The sequence below is a fragment of the Megalobrama amblycephala genome, linkage group LG22 (assembly GCF_018812025.1).
Source record: "Megalobrama amblycephala isolate DHTTF-2021 linkage group LG22, ASM1881202v1, whole genome shotgun sequence".
Classification (NCBI taxonomy): Eukaryota; Metazoa; Chordata; class Actinopteri; order Cypriniformes; family Xenocyprididae; genus Megalobrama; species Megalobrama amblycephala.
The window spans coordinates 6,656,108-6,679,820 of record NC_063065.1 but is presented as its reverse complement, the minus strand read 5'-3'; the positions used below and the strand labels follow the sequence as shown (position 1 = coordinate 6,679,820).

The 23,713-nt window shown below is 35.4% G+C and overlaps 1 protein-coding gene across 1 annotated transcript in view; it reads left to right on the top strand.

Annotated features, from left to right (window-relative positions):
• The window catches only part of nrbp2b (nuclear receptor binding protein 2b), a 31,105-nt gene extending 9,694 nt beyond the window's left edge, over positions 1-21,411 (top strand). Inside the window, exons 2-18 of the mRNA XM_048174635.1 lie at positions 8,662-8,784; positions 9,196-9,297; positions 10,849-10,938; positions 11,046-11,086; positions 11,179-11,273; positions 11,497-11,520; positions 11,811-11,897; positions 12,005-12,060; positions 12,173-12,268; positions 14,745-14,877; positions 16,504-16,609; positions 17,217-17,267; positions 17,349-17,484; positions 17,573-17,626; positions 20,048-20,111; positions 21,094-21,149; positions 21,327-21,411. Of these exons, the coding sequence (XP_048030592.1) occupies positions 8,662-8,784; positions 9,196-9,297; positions 10,849-10,938; positions 11,046-11,086; positions 11,179-11,273; positions 11,497-11,520; positions 11,811-11,897; positions 12,005-12,060; positions 12,173-12,268; positions 14,745-14,877; positions 16,504-16,609; positions 17,217-17,267; positions 17,349-17,484; positions 17,573-17,626; positions 20,048-20,111; positions 21,094-21,149; positions 21,327-21,410 (1,398 nt within the window). The 3' untranslated portion in view covers position 21,411. The remainder of the gene's footprint in view (positions 1-8,661; positions 8,785-9,195; positions 9,298-10,848; positions 10,939-11,045; positions 11,087-11,178; positions 11,274-11,496; positions 11,521-11,810; positions 11,898-12,004; positions 12,061-12,172; positions 12,269-14,744; positions 14,878-16,503; positions 16,610-17,216; positions 17,268-17,348; positions 17,485-17,572; positions 17,627-20,047; positions 20,112-21,093; positions 21,150-21,326) is intronic.
• The last annotated feature ends 2,302 nt before the right edge of the window (positions 21,412-23,713 follow it).

The window sequence follows — 23,713 nt, the reverse complement described above, 5'->3', positions numbered from 1 at the left end:
ATTGCATAGTAATGAGCTGAAATGACTTGCATATTAATGAGGCATTTCAGTCAGGTAGGCTGTGAAAAAAACCTTCTGTGATGTCTCAAGCTCATCATGATATATGAAACATACAGAAAAATATTATTACAATATAAAGTAATGGTTTTATATTATACTTTAAAATATAATGTATTTCTGTGATGCAAAGAGTCTGAATATAGGCTTTTAGTTTAAAAGCATGCACATTTGGAGAAATATTGGATTCTCATATGCTTATGTCAATTTTCTATACAGAGGAGTTATATTTATTTAATATTCATTGTCATTACTATGAGCGCTGGTGTTTTCAATTCATCCTTGAAGTCGGAGGGCGCTCTCTGTGCATTTTTAGTCCATAAATTCATCTAAAAGAAGAAGAGGCTATTCCATGAATGGAGTTTCCAATTCATACTGCAGCCGGAGGGCGCTAAAGAAACAAAAACTCATCTAAAATTCATCTATAGAAGAAAAAAAAACAGGAACTAACTGCATGTCTTCTAGAGCTCGCTAACCATGACTTTTACATCCAGATAAACACTTTTCAAGACAATAAATACACGATTGAGACGATGAATGCATGTATTGCCTCTGAATTTGCGTCTGAATAGCGCTGGCTCCGTGGGCGTGGCCGCATTAGCAGATAATGAGCTGAATCACGGACTTCTGACATGGCTCTCTTTTCATACAGATTACATAAACACAGAAGGTTTGTTTTCGATTTGACTTACATGATTTAAAACCTGACATCTTAATGTTTTTTTTAGACATAAGTTTAATTTTTCTGTGATTAGTATTCACTAAGTTACAGTTTATTTTCTGAGAACTATCAGATTGGACTTCGTTCAGAGGGAGAGGAGAAATCACGCATCATGTTAGTTTTCTTTATTTTACAAAAAACACAACATTTTGTTTTTACTCTGAGTGTATACAAATAAAAGAAGATATTCTATAGTTTCAATTGATATTTTACTTATGTCTCTATGACAAAAAATGACTTTTATTTTATTTTTAAAATGACTCAGTATTTTAAGTCTGTTTTGCTGCAATGTGAAAAAAAACCTGCAAAACGTGCCGGCGCGTTTTCAGACCTCAGAGTGTTAAAGCCAAAAATATGTATCAATGCAACTTTCATGAAGTAAAGTTTCACTAAAAGCCTTCCTTCCACCAGAAAAAAATAGTCCCTGACCGTGAACAGCAACAGAAGTTACATTATTAGACTTTTATATTGAAAAGACTGAATTGTTGTGAACATGCAACAAGATGCAACTGACAAATGCCTTGACTAGCACTGTCAGTCACGGGAAAACCCCTTAACTGTTAAAAGGACAAGATAATACATCGGACAATTAAACAGATTTTTTTTATTATGAACATAAGACTGACCTGAAAGAAAATGCTAAATCTGTCAATATCAATTGAGAACATACAGTTTACGCTGCTAAGAGTGGTTGCTAAGGGTGTTGTGTAGTGATACACAGAACCATTGGGTGAAGCGGTCATCAGAATCAAGGACAGGAACTAACCATTTTATAATCAAAAATAATTAATGGCAGTATGTAATTGAAAATACAGTATTTAATCTAGCAATTAATAACAAAATGACAAATAGTCATTTTTTAAAACAAATTATTCAAATTAAAATTAAATTTTTATTTTATCTATTGATTTTTCTGTTCAATTTAAATATATACCTAGCATACACATCTGGTTTTAAGTTTTTGTTAATTTAATCCTTTGTAATGACCATAAATCTCGCAGTTTGATTAGTCATTGTTTGATTTGTTGTCTCCTTGTGTTTTCCCAATACAGATTGATGGTCTAGTTCAGAAATTTCAACCCTAATCTCTTGTTCACTGGGGTTAAATACGGTCCAGATAAACACCAAAAAGATGAGCACCAACTGAAAATGAAATTTGACAGTAGATTACAATAAAAGCTTTGTTATAATCCCAATAGCTAACATGTTAATCCACTCAATGCTTTTAATTTGTCTGAAGAGAATAGCCTAAAACTCCCTCGGTTTAGGGGTACGAAAGGAGAGTAGGATGAGTCAATAACAATGACAATCTAATTGCATTTTATTTATTTCTATGTAGTATTTTAATGCTTTAATACTTTAATACCGTTTCAGTATTTACCTAATGCACGGTTAAAGGAGATTAGTAAATATTTTACCAAATGTGAGTCGGGTTAGTGGCCTGCTAGCTTTGCACACAGACACATCGACCTTTGAGTCTTACATAACGTTTCCAATGAAATCTATTCAGTGTAGTTTGTTTTACACTCTCTCTAGACTGTGATATTGACTATTTTCAGTTTGCTTCCTTGTTTAAAAATAGAATATGTGTGAAAATAGTACCTTTAACATACATTTTTGTAATTTTTAGGTCTAATGTTTGCTATTAATTACAGCTCACACATTTATATTTCACTCTTGTGCAGTTTTTTAAGTACCTGTGCATGTTTGAGGTGCAATCACAGTTCAAATGTACTTTCAACACCTATCCAATCGATAAAACAAATGCATGCCAAGCATGCCTCAGGGTTTGCGAGCGCAAAACTTTTCCTGCAACTGCTGGCTCCTGGAACAATAGAGCTGTATTTTCTTAATTCAGAACAATTCTTCCATTGTTTCAACCTCTTTTTATCAAGTGGTTGGTCTACAGAGCCTGGTATTACTTGGTAAATTAGCAATAATCTAGCAAAGCCCTAGCAGCCATCCAGACTGACACATCCTTGCATTGTGGCAGTGAGTCAGCACCTTCTGTAATTTTACTTTCTGTAACAATTTGATTTGATTTTTTAAAATTGGGACAGATATCATAAAAAGGAAATGGTGCTCATATGATTCATTTTTTTCTCCTGACTGATGGCAAATTGGCCTCCGATTAGGTTCAAAAATCAAGCCACACATGATCCAGATTTATCCCAGACTAACCTCTTGGGTGCAGGGATGAGCCTAGGGCTGTTTTCTTTTTGAAAGAGAAACAGACATAGATTTGACCGCAGTGTCTGGATGTAGAGGTCAGCATGAGGACACTGTGCCTTATCCAGAAAGCTCTTTCACCTTTTCACATACACACGTACGCCAGACGTGACACTGACGGAAAGTGGCCCGCATAACAGGAGCTGCATGTGAAATTACACTGAGCTATTTTTAACCTCATCCATCTGTGGATTTTAAAGCAAAAAATGAAAGGTAAAGTGCTTGTTTCAACAGCGACAGAAAAGGTTGATGAAGAAACATTCTTGTCCTGATGATTCCTTCGCAGTATGCAATTTGCACTTATGTAAGGGATAATGCACAGTCAGACGGTCATTATCGTGAAATAAACCCAGACAGAATGATTATGATCCCGACGCGAAGCAGAAAAAAACCCCTGAAGGAGCATCAGTGACTATTATCTTTCTTACATGGCCAAATAAGTAAATAAATGTACATGAAATATTTTAGTTTAAGTTCTATTGTGTTAGAATAAAGACACTGCGATACAAGAGATATGAAAAATACAGTTTATTAGGTCAAATACAATGCTGTTTGACCTCAGAGTTTCGCGCTTGATCAATTAGAATCAAATATTCTAGAAAGCTGTGTGATGATTTCGTACGGATATATCAAACGAGTGATTCTAACATTTAGACCAAAAGCAGCAGCTTGCGATTGTAAAATTTCTTTTATACAACAGATAAATAAACAAGTTCATAATAAATAACTTGCATTTTATACACAATAAAGTTAGCCAATTTTTGTGCCGCAAAGAAAGTAGTTTTGAAAGAAGCCAAAGCGGAATATACGATTAAAAGATGAGTGAATGATTCAATGACTCACTCATAATGGCAGACACTTGATTCATTCCTGAATGAATCAGCATTTTTTAACGAATGGGTTAAATGAATCACATGACTCACTCTTAAAGACTTGTCACCACCTACAGGCGCAATGATGAAACTACAGAAAGAGTCACTGAAAATCCTTACCACTAAAACATATGCGTGGGACAAAATATCGATAGAGCAATATATGTTATCCTTCTCCGTGCAATACGATAATTGATACACTGGCACCAAATATCAATATTTTAATTAATAAAATACGGCGCTCTAAATTTCCCTGCTCCCAGCATTCATGGCTCCTGGAGTTGGCACTCAACACATAAAAGAGGTAAACGTGAACATAAGTTAACTAGCCTAAGAGGTTTTTAACGAGATGGCGGACAGCAGTGTGAGTAAAATAATCGATGTCCCAGCCACGTTTAAGTGTTAGTGCAGCAAAAACAGTGAGAATATAGAGACTTAATGCTATTTTAACTGAAAATAGATTTGCGTGGGTTCATGTGTTAAAGACGACAGGTGCAATTATAGCTAAAATTATACTGTTGTATTGATGAACAGCACAATAGGGAACTTTACTCATGCATGCCAACAATTATCTTTATGCTTTTTGTGCATGATGTCTGTTTTAGTAATGGCTGCTTGTCGAAAAAGCAATTTGCTATTTCTGTTGAACTGTGGTATTATTGTACTGTACAAATTATGTTTTGTTTAATGTTTTGCAGGCTGAAGCAGGTAGCTAATTACAAAGAGTTTAGCATGTGGACTAATTTTGTTGAAGTTTCCTTAAATCCTCTATTATGACTGTAACATTCCAACATGCATTAAACCCCACCACAGCCCCGGTAACTTCTTGACCTCTGAGGTGAAACCCTGTTGCAGGCAACATGCCATTCAAGACCAAAGGATTGTGGGTAATAATCCATGCAAATCAGGGCTCAGACTGGCGGTTAGTACTGTACTTATTTCATGGTGTTTTAGGAAGGCCCACTTGTACCCAGAAAGCCTTTAAGATTCAACAGAAATGAGAAAACAACTCTTTTAACTTTAAAACCTTGTTTAATTAGACACACAATAAGACACTTGGTGATTAGTATATTTAAAAATTAATTTTAACCCATTTTAATAAGTTATGTATTTTGCATAAAATACAAATAATGTAGTTTTTAAAAATATTTTTTCATATATTACATTTTTTTCTATTTATATTTTAATATATAAATACATAATACTTTTAAATATATAAATATATATATTTAATATATATATAAAATCAAAATGTAAGTTACATATATAAATATTTAAAAATTAAATATGAAAATTTATTTTTAAAAAACTACATAACTACATAATAACTACAAATTATTACTACATAACTACATAATAACTGCAAATATTTTATAAATTTTATGTATGTGTGTATATATATATATATATATATATATATATATATATATATATATATATATATATATATATATAATATTTTGATTAAATTTATACACACACATATAAAATTAATCAAAATATTAAAATAGTTTTATATAATATTTTATGTAGTTTTTAAAAAAAATAAAAATTTATATTTTCATTTTTAATATAATTTTAAATGGAATAACATTTTCAGTATAACCAATAAAAATATATTTTAAGTTAAGTATATATATATATATATATATATATATATATATATATAATCAAAATGTAAGTTACATATATAACTATGAAAAATTATTTTTAAAATCTACATAAAATATTTTATATATATATTGAATTTATATACACACACACAAATAAAATTAATCAAAATATTAAAATAGTTTTATATAATATTTTATGTAGTTTTTAAAAAAATAAAAAATAAAATTACAAAATTATAATCATATATATATAATATATATCATATATAAAACTTGTATTTTGATTTATTTTTATTATTATTATTTATTATGCATTATTTATATTAATTATCAGAGCCATTTTTTTCAGAGATACAAAAAATGGTAGATATCTCATGGCCTGACCTATTTATTTGCAGTAGACCAGTGTATTTTTCTCCACCTTGATAGACTCATGTTTACACATCAGAATAACATATTAATATATCTAGAAAAGATTCCTCTGGGACTTCAGTATTGGTTCCAAAGGGTTAAATCACCAACCTCTTGGCTACCACCCTCAGAAAGCTACAGGGAAAAGCATGTCTGTATCCTTATTTATTTTGTGAGGCTGATATATCTCAGTCTTTTGACTAGTGCTGGGCTAGAGTCCCAGCTGATGACTCAGTGGCTCTAGTGAATGCTGCACCGTTCCTCCACAACTATAATCACATTATTAACCACAACAAGTGTATGATGACACTGAGATGGGCATATTTGAAAGGATCATTTTAGCAAGGTTTGAATGATCACCAGTGTACTAGAATCCAGATATGAGTCATCATCTACATATACTAAACCTAATATCTTGAATAAATATAATTATCCGGAATTTATGCGAATGGCCTGGTCTGTTAAGATATTCAGCGGTTTTGCCATGTGCCTGCAATAGACACTTTTGATCCAGTCATATCTCTAGAAACAGCTTGTCTCAGAGTGCCAACCAGAAGTAGGTGTACCGTAAAACATCTAATATACAGTACTGTTTTTGGCCTCAATCAAACAACTCTGATTGCAACATGCATGTAATGTGGTTCTGCCAAGTCTTGACCTTGAATTTATTTTAACCACTCTTATCATACTTGAGGGAAGTACATTGCGCAGTTTTGGCATTCTTACAACCATTCAAAACAGTTTTGGGTCAGTCTCTTATGCTCACCAAGGCTACTGCAGGGTAAAATATAATGTATTTGAACTTTGTGCTAAAGATTCAGCAGCAGTAGCAAAAAGCACTGAATACATTACAGACAATGTTAAGCTAGAAACCACAGTGTAGTTATTTTATGTGACGTGGCTGACATATGAGAGGAGTGCATTGACATGCATTAGACGCAGAAGGCTGCGTATTGAAGAGTGTCATGTGTTCAGGCTGGAGATGTTCAGCAAGCATGTTAAAAGCTTAGCCGTGTCTGTCTAACAGCAGTGAGCTACACAAAGCAGACAAACACACTTATTAGTCATATGGACACATACTGTATTTGTCTGCTCACATGCACACACAGGCAGAGATTATGTGTGACATGCATGACTCGGCAAAGACGTATGTGCTCTTCCTCATGATTTGCTCTCTTCGTCTCATCTCTCAGTCATTATCCCTCTCTCAGCATGATCCTCCTCTGTATGTCTCTCTGGCATCATGTCTAATCTCTCTCTCTCTCTCTCTCTGGCTCTAGTCCAAGTCCCAATTCAACATTCTCTCTTTGAAAATCACAAAAGATGCCTTTCAATTCAGTCAGAGAAATTATACTTTCAAATTTTGATTTGAAAAGGGGCTTACAAAAAGAAAAGGATGTTCAAACAAATTGTGGTCAACAAACATTGATGCTGAATTTTGATTTGTTTAATTTAATTTAATTTAATAAGTGTTAACTTGACAGCAAATAAGATATACAATACAAAAAGAAACTGAGAAAATACACACATATATTTTTGATACAGTACAGTCAAAAGTTTGGAAACTAAGATTTTTAATGTTTTTAAAAGAAGTTTCGTCTGTCACCAAGGTCATTTATTTAATTAAAAAACAGTAAAAATAAACATTTATATTATTGAAATATTATTACAATTTAAAATAATGTTTTCTATTTGAATATATTTCACAAAGTAATTTATTCCTGTTGCAAAGCTATCAGCATCGTTACTCCATGTGTCACATATTTAGAAATCATTTTATGCTGATTTCAAGAAAATTTAATGTGTACAAGTACAAAATATTTGTTACAAATTTTTTTTCTTGACAGTTTATCAAATAATCTTTTGTAACATTATAAATGTCTTTATGCCACTTTTGATTGATAAATCCTTTGATAAAAGATTCTTACTGACCCCAAACTTTTGAACGGAGTGTAAATGCTACACTTTGTATTTCATAAATGCTGTTCTTTTGAACTTTCTTTTCAAGGAATTGAAAAAAAAATACTGTTTTCACATTGAAAATAACATAAATGTTTATTGAGCAGCAAACACATATTAGAATATTTCTGAAAATGTGAAAAACTGGAAATATGCTGAAAATAGCTTTATCACAGGAATATACTTTGTCAAATATATTTAAATAGTACCAGTTATTTTAAATTGTAATAAATTCACCCTATATATATATATATATATATATATATATATATATATATATATATATAAACATTTTAAATGTGTAATGTGTGATATTAAATGTGTAATGTGTGATATTATATATATATATACTCTTTATAAAATATATGAAATATACTTCATATAACTATATAAAATAAATTAAATAAAACAAAACTTATTTTAACAGTATTTACTCAAAATTAATTTAAACATTTTTAAAAATGGAACATGTGCTCTGTTAATTGACAAGACTGTCTGTAAATTCTATAAATGATATTATACATAATGAGTATCTTCTGGCCATGCAGATACTCCTAAGATTAATCAGTCTGATCGATATATATCAGCCTATCACTGCAATCAGTGCAACTGATAGTATGACAAATCTGTTATTAGATTAAAAATCAGTAGCACATCATTTCCCCATATTAAACATTTTATTCCAGTACTCATAAAAGCATATTGTGAATTTGTAGGTTACTCTAGAAATGTAATGGTAAATTGGTCAGAAAGGTGGAAATTGTGGATGTTAAAAGTGTTTATTTGTCTCCCCCTGCAGGTGAGTCAGGGGAATGTTCCTGGAGTGGAGAATGCCTCTCTGGCCATGGACACTGAAGAGGGTGTTGAGGTGGTCTGGAACGAAGTTCTCTTCCATGACAAGAAGGTCTTTAAGACAGTGGAGGTGAGTGCTCAAACAAACTATTTCTGAATATATTTCAGTGTACACTACCGTTCAAAATGTTGGTGTCGGTAAGACACCATTTATATTTTTGAAACAAGCCTCTTATGTTCACCAAGACTGCATTTATTTGATCAAAAATACAGTAAAAACTGTAATATTGTGAAAAATGATTACAACTTAAAATAACAGTAGTTCTATGTGAATATATTTTGAAATGTAATTTATTCCTGTGATCAAAGCTGAAATTTTCAGCATCATTACTCCAGTCTTCAGTGTCACATGATCCTTCAGATATCATTCTGATATACTGATTTGCTGCTCAAGAAACATTTCTCATTATTATCCATGTTGTGCTGCTTATATGTGTATAAATGTGATAGCTAAAATTATTTTCGTTTCATTTGTGTGTAGGACAAAATGAAGGAGATGTTTGAGAACCTGATGCAGGTGGATCATCCCAACATCGTCAAATTTCACAAATACTGGCTGGACATTGGGGACAATCATGCTCGGGTAACACACACACACACACACACACACTGCTGATATCACTGTCCTTTTCATTATAATGGTTTCATATTGTTGTGGTGGTGTAGAATAACTACGTCAAAGATCAAAGTATCTCTTAAGCGGTAAAGTGCATTTTTCATTCATTTTGAATAACTTATTTGGAAACAATCCTAATTTTTGCAGTTTGGTGCAGTGGCACAGAAAATACATACTTCACTTTTAAGGATAGTGTGGCGAGTATGTAACCTTAAAGACCATATTTAAGGGATAGTTCACCCAAAAACTTTTTATGCTTTTTATGTTCTTATGTTTTCCAAAAAATTTTATGTTTATCTGCTTACCCCCAGCGCATCCAAGATGTAGGTGACTTTGTTTCTTCAGTAGAACACAAATGATGATTTTAAACTCCAACTGCTGCGGTCTGTCAGTCAAATCATGCGAGTGGATGGGAACTTCTACTATAAGAGTAAATAAAACTTGCATAGACAAATCCAAATTAAACCCTGCGGCTCGTGACGACACATTGATGTCATAAGACACGAAACGATCGGTTTGTGTGAGAAACCGAACAGTATTTATATCATTTTTTAACTCTAATACACCACTATGCTCTCATTGAAGTATATGCGCGAGACATTACTGCCGTTGTCAGAGTGCGATCAGACCTCACTAAACAAATTGCTGAACGCGGTTGAACATAGTGGTGTATTAGAGGTAAAAAATTATATAAATACTGTTCGGTTTCTCACACAAACCGATTGTTTCGTGTCTTAGGACATCAATGTGTCGTCACGATCCGCAGGGTTTAATTTGGACTTGTGTATACAAGTTTTATTTACTCTTATATTAGAAGTTCCCATCCACTAGCATTATTTGACTGACAGACGGCAACTGTTGGAGTTAAATATCATCATTTGTGTTCTACTGAAGAAACAAAGTCACCTACATCTTGGATGCACTGGGGGTAAGCAGATAAACATCAAATTTTCGTTTTTGGGTGAACTATTTATTTACTTTAAGTAAATAAATAATGCCTCAGAACCAACTTTTGACAGGTTATTACATCATCTGTTGTCAAGAAGACTAAAAACATGTACATGCAGCGACAGCAGCAACAAACATGCACATTTTTCTGCTCTGTTGCTTGTGAAGAAAATCCACATGAACAATATAATCAATATAATCATTGCTGAAGTCTCATGCTTGATGAATCTTTTCAAGTTTGCATTGGTTGTAAGAAAACCTATAGCAAACGTGCTAGCATAAGCGAATGCTGTCTAAACAGAAAATAGATCTGACCACATATAACTTGCAGTTTGAGTCTAAAAATTTAGATACAGAACAAGAAATTAAAGACTTTTGCTACTCTTTTATGAGGACTGCGAATTCGGACATACTTCTTTTGTCATATACTGCTTTTCGCCTGCTATATAGTAGGGAAGTATGCGTTTTCAGATGAGGCCCATTTTTTTTCTAAAAGAATTGTTCTTAGTTTGGTATAAACCTGAAGTGGCCATTATATCGAAATAGCTTTTCTTTTTATATCCCTCACAGGTTGTGTTCATCACAGAATACATGTCGTCTGGCAGCCTGAAACAGTTCCTTAAAAAGACCAAGAAAAACCACAAGACCATGAATGTCAAGGTCAGGAATTTTTAGTTCGAGACTGATGTCTAAATATATGATGTAAATGATTATTATTGTGCGATGCTGTGATTTTTGTGTTTACATGTTACATTGCTCTATTCCAGGCCTGGAAACGCTGGTGTACACAGATTCTCTCTGCCCTCAGGTGACACACTTTTTCATTTGTGTTGATGGTTGTGCAAGTTCAAACATGGAAATTTGTACATTAACAAGCATGCAACTTCTTCCACTCATCAGTTACCTGCACTCCTGTGACCCTCCCATAATTCACGGCAACCTCACATGTGACACCATCTTCATTCAGCACAACGGCCTCATTAAAATTGGATCAGGTATATTTTCCCTTGCACTCTTTTTTTTGAAATATGCTAGTTTTACTCTAATTTTTGACTGAAAAAGTTATTTACATTTATTATTTTCAAAAAAAAATATTTAGGTCCAATAAAAAACAAATGTTTCTTGAAAAGTTAATATTTACTGAGCACTATTGCTAATAAAATCAGTGTAATTATCATCCATTGTCTTCTTTCTAATCTGTTTTTTTTCCCTCTGTAGTTTGGCACAGGCTCTTTGTGAATGGTAAGAGATATTTAAAACATTTCACTTAATATGTACAAACTTACCATGTTACTACACTGAGAAAAATGTATTAAGCCTGAGAAAAGCCCAGTATCATAAAGTATCAATCAGACGACAGGAGGCATGTTGTAGATTGCGTACAACAGGTGTTTGATCATAACTTAGAAGTGAATCAAATATGATACGGTAGGCTTAATAGGTTAAAAGTTAATATAGTTAAAGACCCAAATTTTGCAGAAAATGTACTTTTATGAGAGTTTGTCCCACTCAGATCATCTGTTCTTACCCAGTGTTCCCAGAAGGGGGTGTCCGTGGTAAAATACTCCAAAACCGAGATGACAAGAGGAACCTGCACTTCTTCAGTCCGGAGTACGGCTGTGAGTGTGACCAGATCTTCACTTTGCTTTCTACTGGATGTTTGTGTAGACTAGACACACAGGTCTTTTTCGGTTTATAAATGTTATATTTCCTTCTCTATTCTTAGCATGTGAAGATGACTATGCCATTGACATCTTTTCCTTTGGGATTTGCGCTTTGGAGGTGAGATACCAACAAAGCATGACTTGGCAGTGTTACGTATTACATAGAGCTCTGTATTGCACTGAAGCGAGCCAAGTCCCTCATGCAATAATATTTAAATTTATTCCTCCAGATGGCCGTGTTGGAGATCCAGGCCAATGGGGATTCTGTCGTGTCCAAGGAGGCCATAACCAATGCGGGCCAATCCTTAGAAGACCCCCTTATGAGGGTATGTGTGCAGGCATGATGTTGTTTCAGGGTTTATGATTAATGTGCATGATAGATGCTTTTCTAAGTAATCAGACTTATTATTTTCATCCGGCAGATGATAAGCAACCACCACAGGCTTATATTTTGGGAGTGACTCGTGTTCGATCTAGAGACTACTCTGCTAACAGGGAACGTTTTCAGAACTTTGGCTAATGTTCTGGTTATGAATCAACATTCTTCCAGTAATGTTAATAAAACATTGCGTTCAAAGTTATCTGGTATTTAATAATTTTCTCAAAACGTTAGCACAAAAACATTATTTATACAGCGTTCGTTTTTTTTTTTTTTTTCTGAAATGTTTTACTTGGACGTTCGTCTAAATTTTTTTAAATGTTACTACTCATTTTAAAACATTGAGAGAGCATTCAAAAATAACTTTTCCATAATGTTTGGAAAATCATAAAATGAAACGTTCGCATAACCAAAAAAAAGAAAGAGAGAAAACATTCCGAAATAACGTTTTGTCTTTTTCATAACTTAACGGGAACATTAGCAAACTGTTCTTGCAACATATTTTTGTTAGCTGGGTTATCAGACACTCTTTGCCGTAAGTAACTGCATAGTAACGCCCTGGTAACCCACAACACTAGCAACCACCCAAGGCACCCTAGCAACTGCATAGCAACGCCCTGGTAACCCACAACACTAGCAACCACCCAGGGCACCCTAGCAAACTGCATAGCAACGCCCTGGTAACCCACAACACTAGCAACCATCCAAGGCACCTTAGCAACTGCATAGCAACGCCCTGGTAACCCACAACACTAGCAACCACCCAGGGCACCCTAGCAACTTCATAGCAATGCCCTGGCAACCCACAACACTAGCAACCATCCAAGGCACCCTAGCAACTGCATAGCAACGCCCTGGCAACCCACAACACTAGCAACCACCCAAGGCACCCTAGCAACTGCATAGCATGCCCTGGTAACCCACAACACTAGCAACCACCCAAGGCACCCTAGCAACTGCATAGCAACGCCCTGGTAACCCACAACACTAGCAACCACCCAGGGCACCCTAGCAACTGCATAGCAACGCCCTGGTATCCCACAACACTAGCAACCATCCAAGGCACCCTAGCAACTGCATAGCAACGCCCTGGTAACCCACAACACTAGCAACCACCCAGGGCACCCTAGCAACTGCATAGCAATGCCCTGGCAACCCACAACACTAGCAACCATCCAAGGCACCCTAGCAACTGCATAGCAACGCCCTGGCAACCCACAACACTAGCAACCACCCAAGGCACCCTAGCAACTGCATAGCATGCCCTGGTAACCCACAACACTAGCAACCACCCAGGGCACCCTAGCAACTGCATAGCAACGCCCTGGCAACCCACAACACTAGCAACCACCCAAGGCACCCTAGCAACTGCATAACAACGCCCTGGCAATCCACAACACTAGCAACCACCCAAGGCACCCTAGCAACTGCATAGCAACACCCTGGCAACCCACAACACTAGCAACCATCCAAAGCACCCTAGCAACTGCATAGCAACGCCCTGGCAACACACAACACTAGCAACCACCCAAGGCACCCGAGCAACTGCATAGCAACACCCTGGCAATCCACAACTCTAGCAGCCACCCAAGGCACCCTAGCAACTGCATAGCAACACCCTGGCAATCCACAACACTAGCAACCACCCAAGGCACCCTAGCAACTGCATAGCAACACCCTGGCAACCCACAACACTAGCAACCACCCAAGGCACCCTAGCAACTGCATAGCAGCACCCTGGCATCCCACAATACCCACAGCATTTTGGTGATGTCTTTTTCACAGCAAACACATTACTTAAAATAAACATGAACTGAAATAAAACAAAAAATAAAAAAAATGTTTTCCTCATTTTCGCTTAAAGTTCAAGTACTTTAACTAAAACTTAATTAAATAAAGAAAAAAACAAAAACTAATAAACATTCCAAAATTTCAAAAACTAAAAGTAAAATGAAAACAGAAAATATGAAAATAAATTCCAATTCAATATGTTAACAAAAACTATAACATTATATCAGTGGTACTAAAATAACACTGTTGCTGTCATGGGCTGCGTCTGAAATCATATACTCCCTTGAGTAGGTACTTATTTTGAATAAGCAATTACTTCACGACCACTAAAAAAGTCTGTTCTTTATATTATGAATGTAATCCAGATGTACTACATTCGCTACGTTCATCATGTGACCTACCAGTGTCAGTTGCGTCATTTCACTGCCGTTCACAAATCCTCTCCCGTGGCCTCATGGGATAGTAAAGTGTCGTATACACACTTGCCGGAAGTAGTAGGTCATCTGGGTGCTTTTTGCTACTCTTTTATGAGTACTCTGAATTCAGACATTCTTCTTTTGTCACATACTGTACTATATAGTAGGGAAGTATGTGATTTCAGATGCAGCCATGCTCTTTTTCTTGCTTAACAGGAGTTCACCCAGTCATGTGTGCGTCACAACCCCAGACTCCGCCCAACGGCACATGACCTGCTGTTTCACCGCGTGCTGTTTGAAGTGCACTCGCTGAAGCTGCTCGCAGCACACTGCCTCATCAATAACCAGTGTAAGTGTGCTTGAAAATACATAAATGGGAATGTATTGATTGTAACTGCACAGAATAAATGACATTGTTTTAAACCACTGCAAAAAATGCTACCTTTTCCCTATTATTCCCCTCCTTCTCTCTCACTTGTATTTATACAAACCCGATTCCAAAAAAGTTGGGACACTGTACAAATTGTGAATAAAAACAGAATGCAATGATGTGGAAGTTTCAAATTTCAATATTTTATTCAGAATACAACATAGATGACATATCAAATGTTTAAACTGAGAAAATGTATAATTTGAAGGGAAAAATTTCATGGCATCAACACATCTCAAAAAAGTTGGGACAAGGCCATGTTTACCACTGTTGGCATCCCCTCTTCTTTTTATAACAGTCTGCAAACGTCTGGGGACTGAGGAAACAAGTTGCTCAAGTTTAGGAATAGGAATGTTGTCCCATTCTTGTCTAATACAGGCCAAATGTTTTCTATGGGTGAAAGATCTGGACTGCAGGCTGGCCATTTCAGTACCCGGATCCTTCTTCTACGGAGCCATGATGTTGTAATTAATGCAGTATGTGGTCTGGCATTGTCATGTTGGAAAATGCAAGGTCTTCCCTGAAAGAGACAACATTTGGATGGGAATAAATGTTGTTCTAGAACTTGGATATACCTTTCACCATTGATGGTGCCTTTCCAGATGTGTAATCTGCCCATGCCACATGCACTCATGCAACCCCATACCATCAGAGATGCAGGCTTCTGAACTGAGTGCTGATAACAACTTGGGTTGTCCTTGTCCTCTTTAGTCCGGATGACACGGCATCCCAGTTTTCCAAAAAGAACTTCAAATTTTGATTCGTCTGACCACAGAACAGTTTTCCACTTTGCCGCAGTCCATTTTAAATGAGCCTTTGCCCAGAGAAAACGCCTGCGCTTCTGGATCATGTTTAGATACAGCTTCTTTTTTGACCTATAGAGTTTTAGCCGGCAACGACGAATGGCACGGTGGATTGTGTTCACCGACAATGTTTTCTGGAAGTATTCCTGAGCCCATGTTGTGATTTCCATTACAGTAGCATTCCTGTATGTGATGCAGTGTCATCTAAGGGCCCGAAGATCACGGGCATCCAGTATGGTTTTCCGGCCTTGAACCTTACGCACAGAGATTGTTCCAGATTCTCTGAATCTTTGGATGATATTATGCATTGTAGATGATGATAACTTCAAACTCTTTGCAATTTTTCTCTGAGAAACTCCTTTCTGATATTGCTCCACTATTTTTCGCCGCAGCATTGGCATTGTTGCCAATTGACCTAATAAGTTGCAAATTGGTCCTCCAGCTGTTCCTTATATGTACATTTAACATTTCCGGCCTCTTATTGCTACCTGTCCCAACTTTTTTGGAATGTGTAGCTCTCATGAAATCCAAAATGAGCCAATATTTGGCATGACATTTCAAAATGTCTCACTTTCAACATTTGATATGTTATCTATATTCTATTGTGAATAAAATATTAGAAGGATTACCTAAATTACATACATTTAAGATCCATTGGATTGCAGGTAAAATACAAAATGGATTATTATTATTGAAATAAAAATTTCAAAATATTTCTTTCACATTTTATCTGGGTTCAAAGACATGCTTTCAGAAAACTGTGTGGAGGAGAAGACCAAATCATTCGACCCAAATGGAGTTATGGCAGAGATTATTCACAAAGATGATCGTCCCCGCGTTCAGCTGAAGTAAGTCTCACCTTATACTACCCCTCAATAGCTTGGGCTCATTAAAATTTGATTTGTTTTTTAAAATAAATGAGTACTTTTATTCAGCTAGCACACATTAAATTGATCAGAAGTGACAGTAAAGACACTTACATGTATAATGTTTTAAAAGATTTCTATTTCAAATAAATAATTTTGAACTTTCTATTCATCAACGAATCCTGAACAAAATATATCAAGGTTTCCACAAAAAATGTTTTCAATATTGATAATGATAATAAATGTTTCTTGAGCAGCAAATTAGCATATTAGAATGATTTCTGAAGGATCATGTGACACTGAAGACTGGAGTAATGATGCTGAAAATTCAGCTTTGATCACAGAAATAAATTATATTTTAAAACATATTTAAATATTTAAAGTAATAATATTAAAAACAATATTACTGTTTTAGTGTATTTTTCATCAAATCATTTTTCATCTTCAAAAACACTGAAAAATCTTACAGACCTCAAATTTTTGAACGCTGGTGCAAAAGATTTGACATATGATATGACATATGTGACACTATATCATACAAAGATATATGCTTGATACATTATTTTGATTGATCTCTTCTGTCCTGCAGGTATTCTCATGTTTCTCCTCTAGAGCTGGACAAGTTTCTGGAGGATGTGAAGTAAGTGTTGCCAGATAAAAGCAATAATGTTAAAAAGTAGCCTGTGGATTATAATGAGTAAATATGTATTTTACTGCCCAGGAATGGCATTTACCCGCTGATGAACTTTGCGTCCACTCGACCCCATCCTGTACCTCGCGCCCTCTCCATGTCCCAAGAACAGGTGGAGACAGTGAAGACCCCAACGCCTGAGCCACAAGAGGGAGAAACCAGGAAGGTGTGTGTTCTTATCAAAAGTCACTTATAGTTGATAGTTCAGTTCAGTCAGTTTTTTCTTATTTAATCTTGAATTGTCATTGTTCTAGGTGGTACAGATGCATTGTAACCTGGAGTCTAATGAAGACACTGCTAAAACTCATGTGAGTTTGTCACAGTTTAGTGTACACATATATAGGACACAATATTTAACTAAAGCAGAAAGATTCACTCAAGAACAATTTCAAGTTAACCCTCGTAATGCATTAAAAAACTGAATACACCTAGTCTGTTTGGACCCTGTGGAACTTGAGCTTATAAAACAGTCATAACTTGTCATAACAGTCATAATTTTTTTTTTTTGAATATATCATTATATGAAATTTATAAGAACATATAACATGAGAATTACCACCAGTACTATGAACTATTGACTTCAGATGTAATTCAATTCATTTGAAATGTGTAACTCATGACTGCTCAAAACATAATTTATGAAAATTACACATTTTTTAGTATTACTCTGAAATATTTTCAAACTTAATAAATTAATTTAACTTGCATAACCTTTTACTAAAAAGTTGATTAACAGCCTGAATCTCCTTTTCTTGCTGCAATGGTTCATCAGTAGGTGGCTACGGAAGAGGATTAGGGCCAAGCAATAATAAAAAAATAAAACCATCTCGAGATTAAAGTTGATAAATTGCGAGAAAAAACTCGTTAAATTTCGAGAAAAAAGTCGAAATAAAATGTTGAGAATAAACTCGTTAAATTACGAGAAAAAACTCGTCAAATTTCGAGAAAAGTCGAGATAAAATGTTGAGAATAAACTCATTAAATTACGAGAAAAAAGTCAAAATAAAATGTTGAGAATAAACTCGTTAAATTACGAGAAAATAATCGTTAAATTTCAAGAAAAAAGTCGAGATAAAATGTTGAGAATAAACTCGTTAAATTACGAGAAAAAAGTCGAAATAAAATGTTGAGAATAAACTCGTTAAATTACGAGAAAATAATCGTTAAATTTCAAGAAAAAAGTCGAGATAAAATGTTGAGAATAAACTCGTTAAATTATGAGAAAAAACTCGTTAAATTTCAAGAAAAAAGTCGAGATAAAATGTTGAGAATAAACTCGTTAAATTACGAGAAAAAACTCGTTAAATTTCAAGAAAAAAGTTGAGATAAAATGTTGAGAATAAACTCGTTAAATTACGAGAAAAAACTCGTTAAATTTCAAGGAAAAAGTCGAGATAAAATGTTGAGAATAAACTCGTTAAATTACGAGAATAAATTCGTTAAATTACGAGAAAAAACTCGTTAAATTTCGAGAAAAGTCGAGATAAAATGTTGAGAATAAAGTCATTAAATTATGAGAAAAAAGTTGTTAAATTACGAGAACAAATTCGTTAAATTATGAGAAAAATGTTGTTAAATTTCGATAAAAAAGTCGAGATAAAATGTTGAGAATAAACTCATTAAATTATGAGAATAAAGTCATTAAATTATGAGAAAAAAGTTGTTAAATTATGAGAACAAATTCGTTATTTAACAAATTTGTTCTCGTAATTTAACGACTTTTTTCTCATAATTTAATGAGTTTATTCTCAACATTTTATCTCGACTTTTTTCTCATAATTTAACGACTTTATTCTCAACATTTTATCTCGACTTTTTTCTTGTTATTTAACAACTTTAATCTCAAGATGGTTTTATTTATTTTTTATTATTTCTTGGCCCTAATCCTCTTCCGTAAGGTGGCAGCAAAGTGAAATGTGGACTTCTTTTTCAAACCTTCTTTCCTTTTTACAAATTTAGACTATTTGGTCTAATATTGTTTTAATTTCAGAATTATTTTGAACAAAAAAATTACATAATGTACCTTTAGAAATGGTTATATCTTAAAGGGTTAGTTCACCCAAAAATGAAAATAATGTCATTATTACTCACGCTCATGCTGTTCCACACCCGTAAGACTTTTGTTCATCTTCAGAACGCAAATTAAGATATTTTTGTTGAAATCCGATGGCTCAGTGAGGCCTGCATCCCTAACAATGACATTTCCTCTCTCAAGATCCATTAATGTACTAAAAACATATTTAAATCAGTTGATGTGAGTACAGTGGTTCTACCTTAATATTATAAAGTGATGAGAATATTTTTTGTGCACCAAAAAAAAATAAAAAATAACGACCTATATAGTGATGGCCGATTTCAAAACACTGCTTCAGGAAGCTTCAGAGTGTTATGAATCTGAAAAAAAAAAAAAAAAAAAATCAGTGATGTGTATTTTGACAGCCTTAATACATAACCAAAGATTCATTTGTATACTAAAAACTATGTGTTAACATTTTTATGTACCAAAATGGACCTGAGTGCATTAGGAGGGTTAAATGTCTTGATCAGTGACTGGTGTTTGAATGGCATTGTGATTTTTGGTTTAGTATCTTGTGTCTCTGGTGATTCATCTGCCTTTGTTTTGATAATTATTAATGCTAATGCAAGCTATTATACTCATGTTAAAGGATACTTGTGGCAACATCTGTTGCGTCTGTGGCAGATGGAACTGATATCTGTTGTTTTCACAGCTCACCCTTTTCTTGAAGATGGATGATAAACTCCATCGGCAGCTCAGCTGTGATATTATGCCAAGTAAGTGAAACCTTAAAGACCTTAAAGGGTTAGTTCACCCAAAAATGAAACTTATGTCATTAATTACTCATGTCGTTTCAAACCCGTAAGACCTTCTTTCATCTTTGGAACACAAATGAAGATCTTTTTGATGAAATCCGAGAGGGTTTTTTTTTTAATCTCCTATAGAAAGCAATATAATTACCACATTCAAGGTCCAGAAAAGTAGTAAAGACATTGTTAAAATCTATAGACAGCTACACAATTACCATTTTGATGCTTCATAAGGAGATCATAAAATTAAATCCATAAGAATTAAACGGTTTAGTCCAAATTATCTGGAGATTCAATCACTTTATATGATGAACAGTTTGAATTTAGGCATTTATTCACATATAAACATTGATTAGAACATAAAAAGAAGCTCAAATGAACCTGTTTGACGCACAAGAACAAACCTCTTACAGAAGCTCAAATGTGCTGCGTAACACGAGAATGAACCTCATTGGTTCTCGCACGTCAAGCGAACATGCTTGAGCTTCCGTTTACCACAACTGATGAGTGAGTTGATCAATGTTTATATGTGAATAATGGCCTAAATTCAGTCTGTTCATTATATAAAGTGATTGAATCTCTTTAAAAAATTGGACTAAACCACTCAATTAGTTTTAAAAAATCTCTTTATGAACTTTTTGAAGCATCAAAGCATTTACATTTGGCAGACGCTTTTACATTGCATTTGTATCTGAGTATTTGCAATCCCTGGGATCAAACCCCTGACCTTGGCATTGCTAGTGCCACACTCTAACCACTGAGCTACAGGAAAGCTGTATCAAAGCAATACATATATTTTTTTTTTATTCAAACTAACTAGGCCTTAGTGTCTTTTGACTGATAGAACTGGGTTTGAAATGGTGTTTTGTTAACTAAACGTTTTTCAGTCATTTTTCTGCAATTGTTATAAAGCTGAAATAAAGTAAAATATAAATTGTGGTCATTTCAGGTGACAGTTCCAGAGATTTGGTCAATGAACTTATCCATCATTCCTTCATCAGTGAGGTGAGACTAAAAACCACATATATATGCATGTTTCCTCATCATCTCAAAGCATATCAGTATCCTTTCTTGCATGTTACATGAAAAAGAAAAAAACCTCACAGAAGCAGCAGCTACAGCCAAATGTTCACTTCTTGTTTAATTTGTCCTAAGCCCACATTGTGCCATTATTTTCCACAGGAGGATGGCGACAGGATAGTGGCGTTCTTGGAGGACGCTTTGAGCCGACATCGCGGGTCCGCTAGTGCCATAACAACGATATGAATGACAATGCTCTGTTGCCATGGTGACAGACATTTACATGCCAGTGGAACCTGAGAGGGAGGCCCGCCAATAGATTGGAGAAGGACAATGGAAGCGAATCATCCAGTTTGTCTGTTAGTATGGATAGTTGAAATTGAGACTGTGGTCGATGGCAGAGCATGGCATACTGGTTTCTATGATAAGATGTGATTGACCAGGTTAGGGGGGCACCAGAAATGCCCATCTACGATGATTGTGCTTACCTCCCTGAGTCTCCGTCCAGCACTTCCAGGTGTCACTGTAGGAACCGTCCTTCCCACAATCCCATGGGTGGCTTAAGGGCAATTCTGCCTCTCTCGAAGAGAACGGCGTGTGGTGTAGGAGGTGTCTGCTGTGGAGAGCTCAATAGATGATTTATGAAAAAACAATCCCTTTAGAAAAAAAAAATTATTAACGTTCAAAATTGCCAATCTAGTTCATTTTGCAGCTTAAACACGATTCTACGGAAAAACATACTCTACGCAGGTACGCTAATGCGGATGGCAACATTGGAAGTGCACAGTCTGGTTCAACATGATGTCATGAGAAAGCGGTGGTGATTTCGTACAATTTTTAGAAGAAGTAAGCCAGAATGTCCACCCCTTGCCTAATCGTTACTGGGGCATTAACAGATGGATGTCACGTGTAGCCTGTTATGATTTCATTTTCTCAGTGTTCTGTTCCTGTTTTTCCTGCTTGATTTCCTAGTTTTCTAGTTTGTTCATTAGCTAATCATCCCACACCTGTTTCTGTTCTTCCAGTTAGCATCCTCCTTAGTTCTTTGTTCAGTAATGTTTGTATCTTAGTGGTTGTTTAAAAGTTAATCTTTTTATATGATCTTCTTCTTTCAGTCAAACACAATTGAAGTTATATTAAAAAAAATATCCTGACTCTTCCAAGCTTTATAATTTGAGTGAATAGTAGATTTTGAAGCCCCAAAAATCCATCATAAAAGTAATCCATACCATTCCAGGGGGTTAATAAAGGCCTTCTGAAGCAAAGCAATGTATTTTTGTGAGAAAAATATCCATATTTATAACTTTATAACTATCCCTTTAAAGTGAAATCTCTTGTAGCTTCTCTACAACCTGCCATTACAATGGATGGTACAACTAAGCTCCTATATACAGGTCCTTCTCAAAAAATTAGCATATTGTGATAAAAGTTCATTATTTTCCATAATGTAATGATAAAAATTAAACTTTCATATATTTTAGATTCATTGCACACCAACTGAAATATTTCAGGTCTTTTATTGTTTTAATACTGATGATTTTGGCATACAGCTCATGAAAACCCAAAATTCCTATCTCAAAAAATTAGCATATTTCATCCGACCAATAAAAGAAAAGTGTTTTTAATACAAAAAAAGTCAACCTTCAAATAATTATGTTCAGTTATGCACTCAATACTTGGTCGGGAATCCTTTTGCAGAAATGACTGCTTCAATGCGGCGTGTCAGCCTGTGGCACTGCTGAGGTGTTATGGAGGCCCAGGATGCTTCGATAGCGGCCTTAAGCTCATCCAGAGTGTTGGGTCTTGCGTCTCTCAACTTTCTCTTCACAATATCCCACAGATTCTCTATGGGGTTCAGGTCAGGAGAGTTGGCAGGCCAATTGAGCACAGTAATACCATGGTCAGTAAACCATTTACCAGTGGTTTTGGCACTGTGAGCAGGTGCCAGGTCGTGCTGAAAAACGAAATCTTCATCTCCATAAAGCTTTTCAGCAGATGGAAGCATGAAGTGCTCCAAAATCTCCTGATAGCTAGCTGCATTGACCCTGCCCTTGATAAAACACAGTGGACCAACACCAGCAGCTGACATGGCACCCCAGACCATCACTGACTGTGGGTACTTGACACTGGACTTCAGGCATTTTGGCATTTCCTTCTCCCCAGTCTTCCTCCAGACTCTGGCACCCTGATTTCCGAATGACATGCAAAACTGAGCAACAGTCCAGTGCTGCTTCTCTGTAGCCCAGGTCAGGCGCTTCTGCCGCTGTTTCTGGTTCAAAAGTGGCTTGACCTGGGGAATGCGGCACCTGTAGCCCATTTCCTGCACACGCCTGTGCACGGTGGCTCTGGATGTTTCTACTCCAGACTCAGTCCACTGCTTCCGCAGGTCCCCCAAGGTCTGGAATCGGTCCTTCTCCACAATCTTCCTCAGGGTCCGGTCACCTCTTCTCGTTGTGCAGCGTTTTTTGCCACACTTTTTCCTTCCCACAGACTTCCCACTGAGGTGCCTTGATACAGCACTCTGGGAACAGCCTATTCGTTCAGAAATT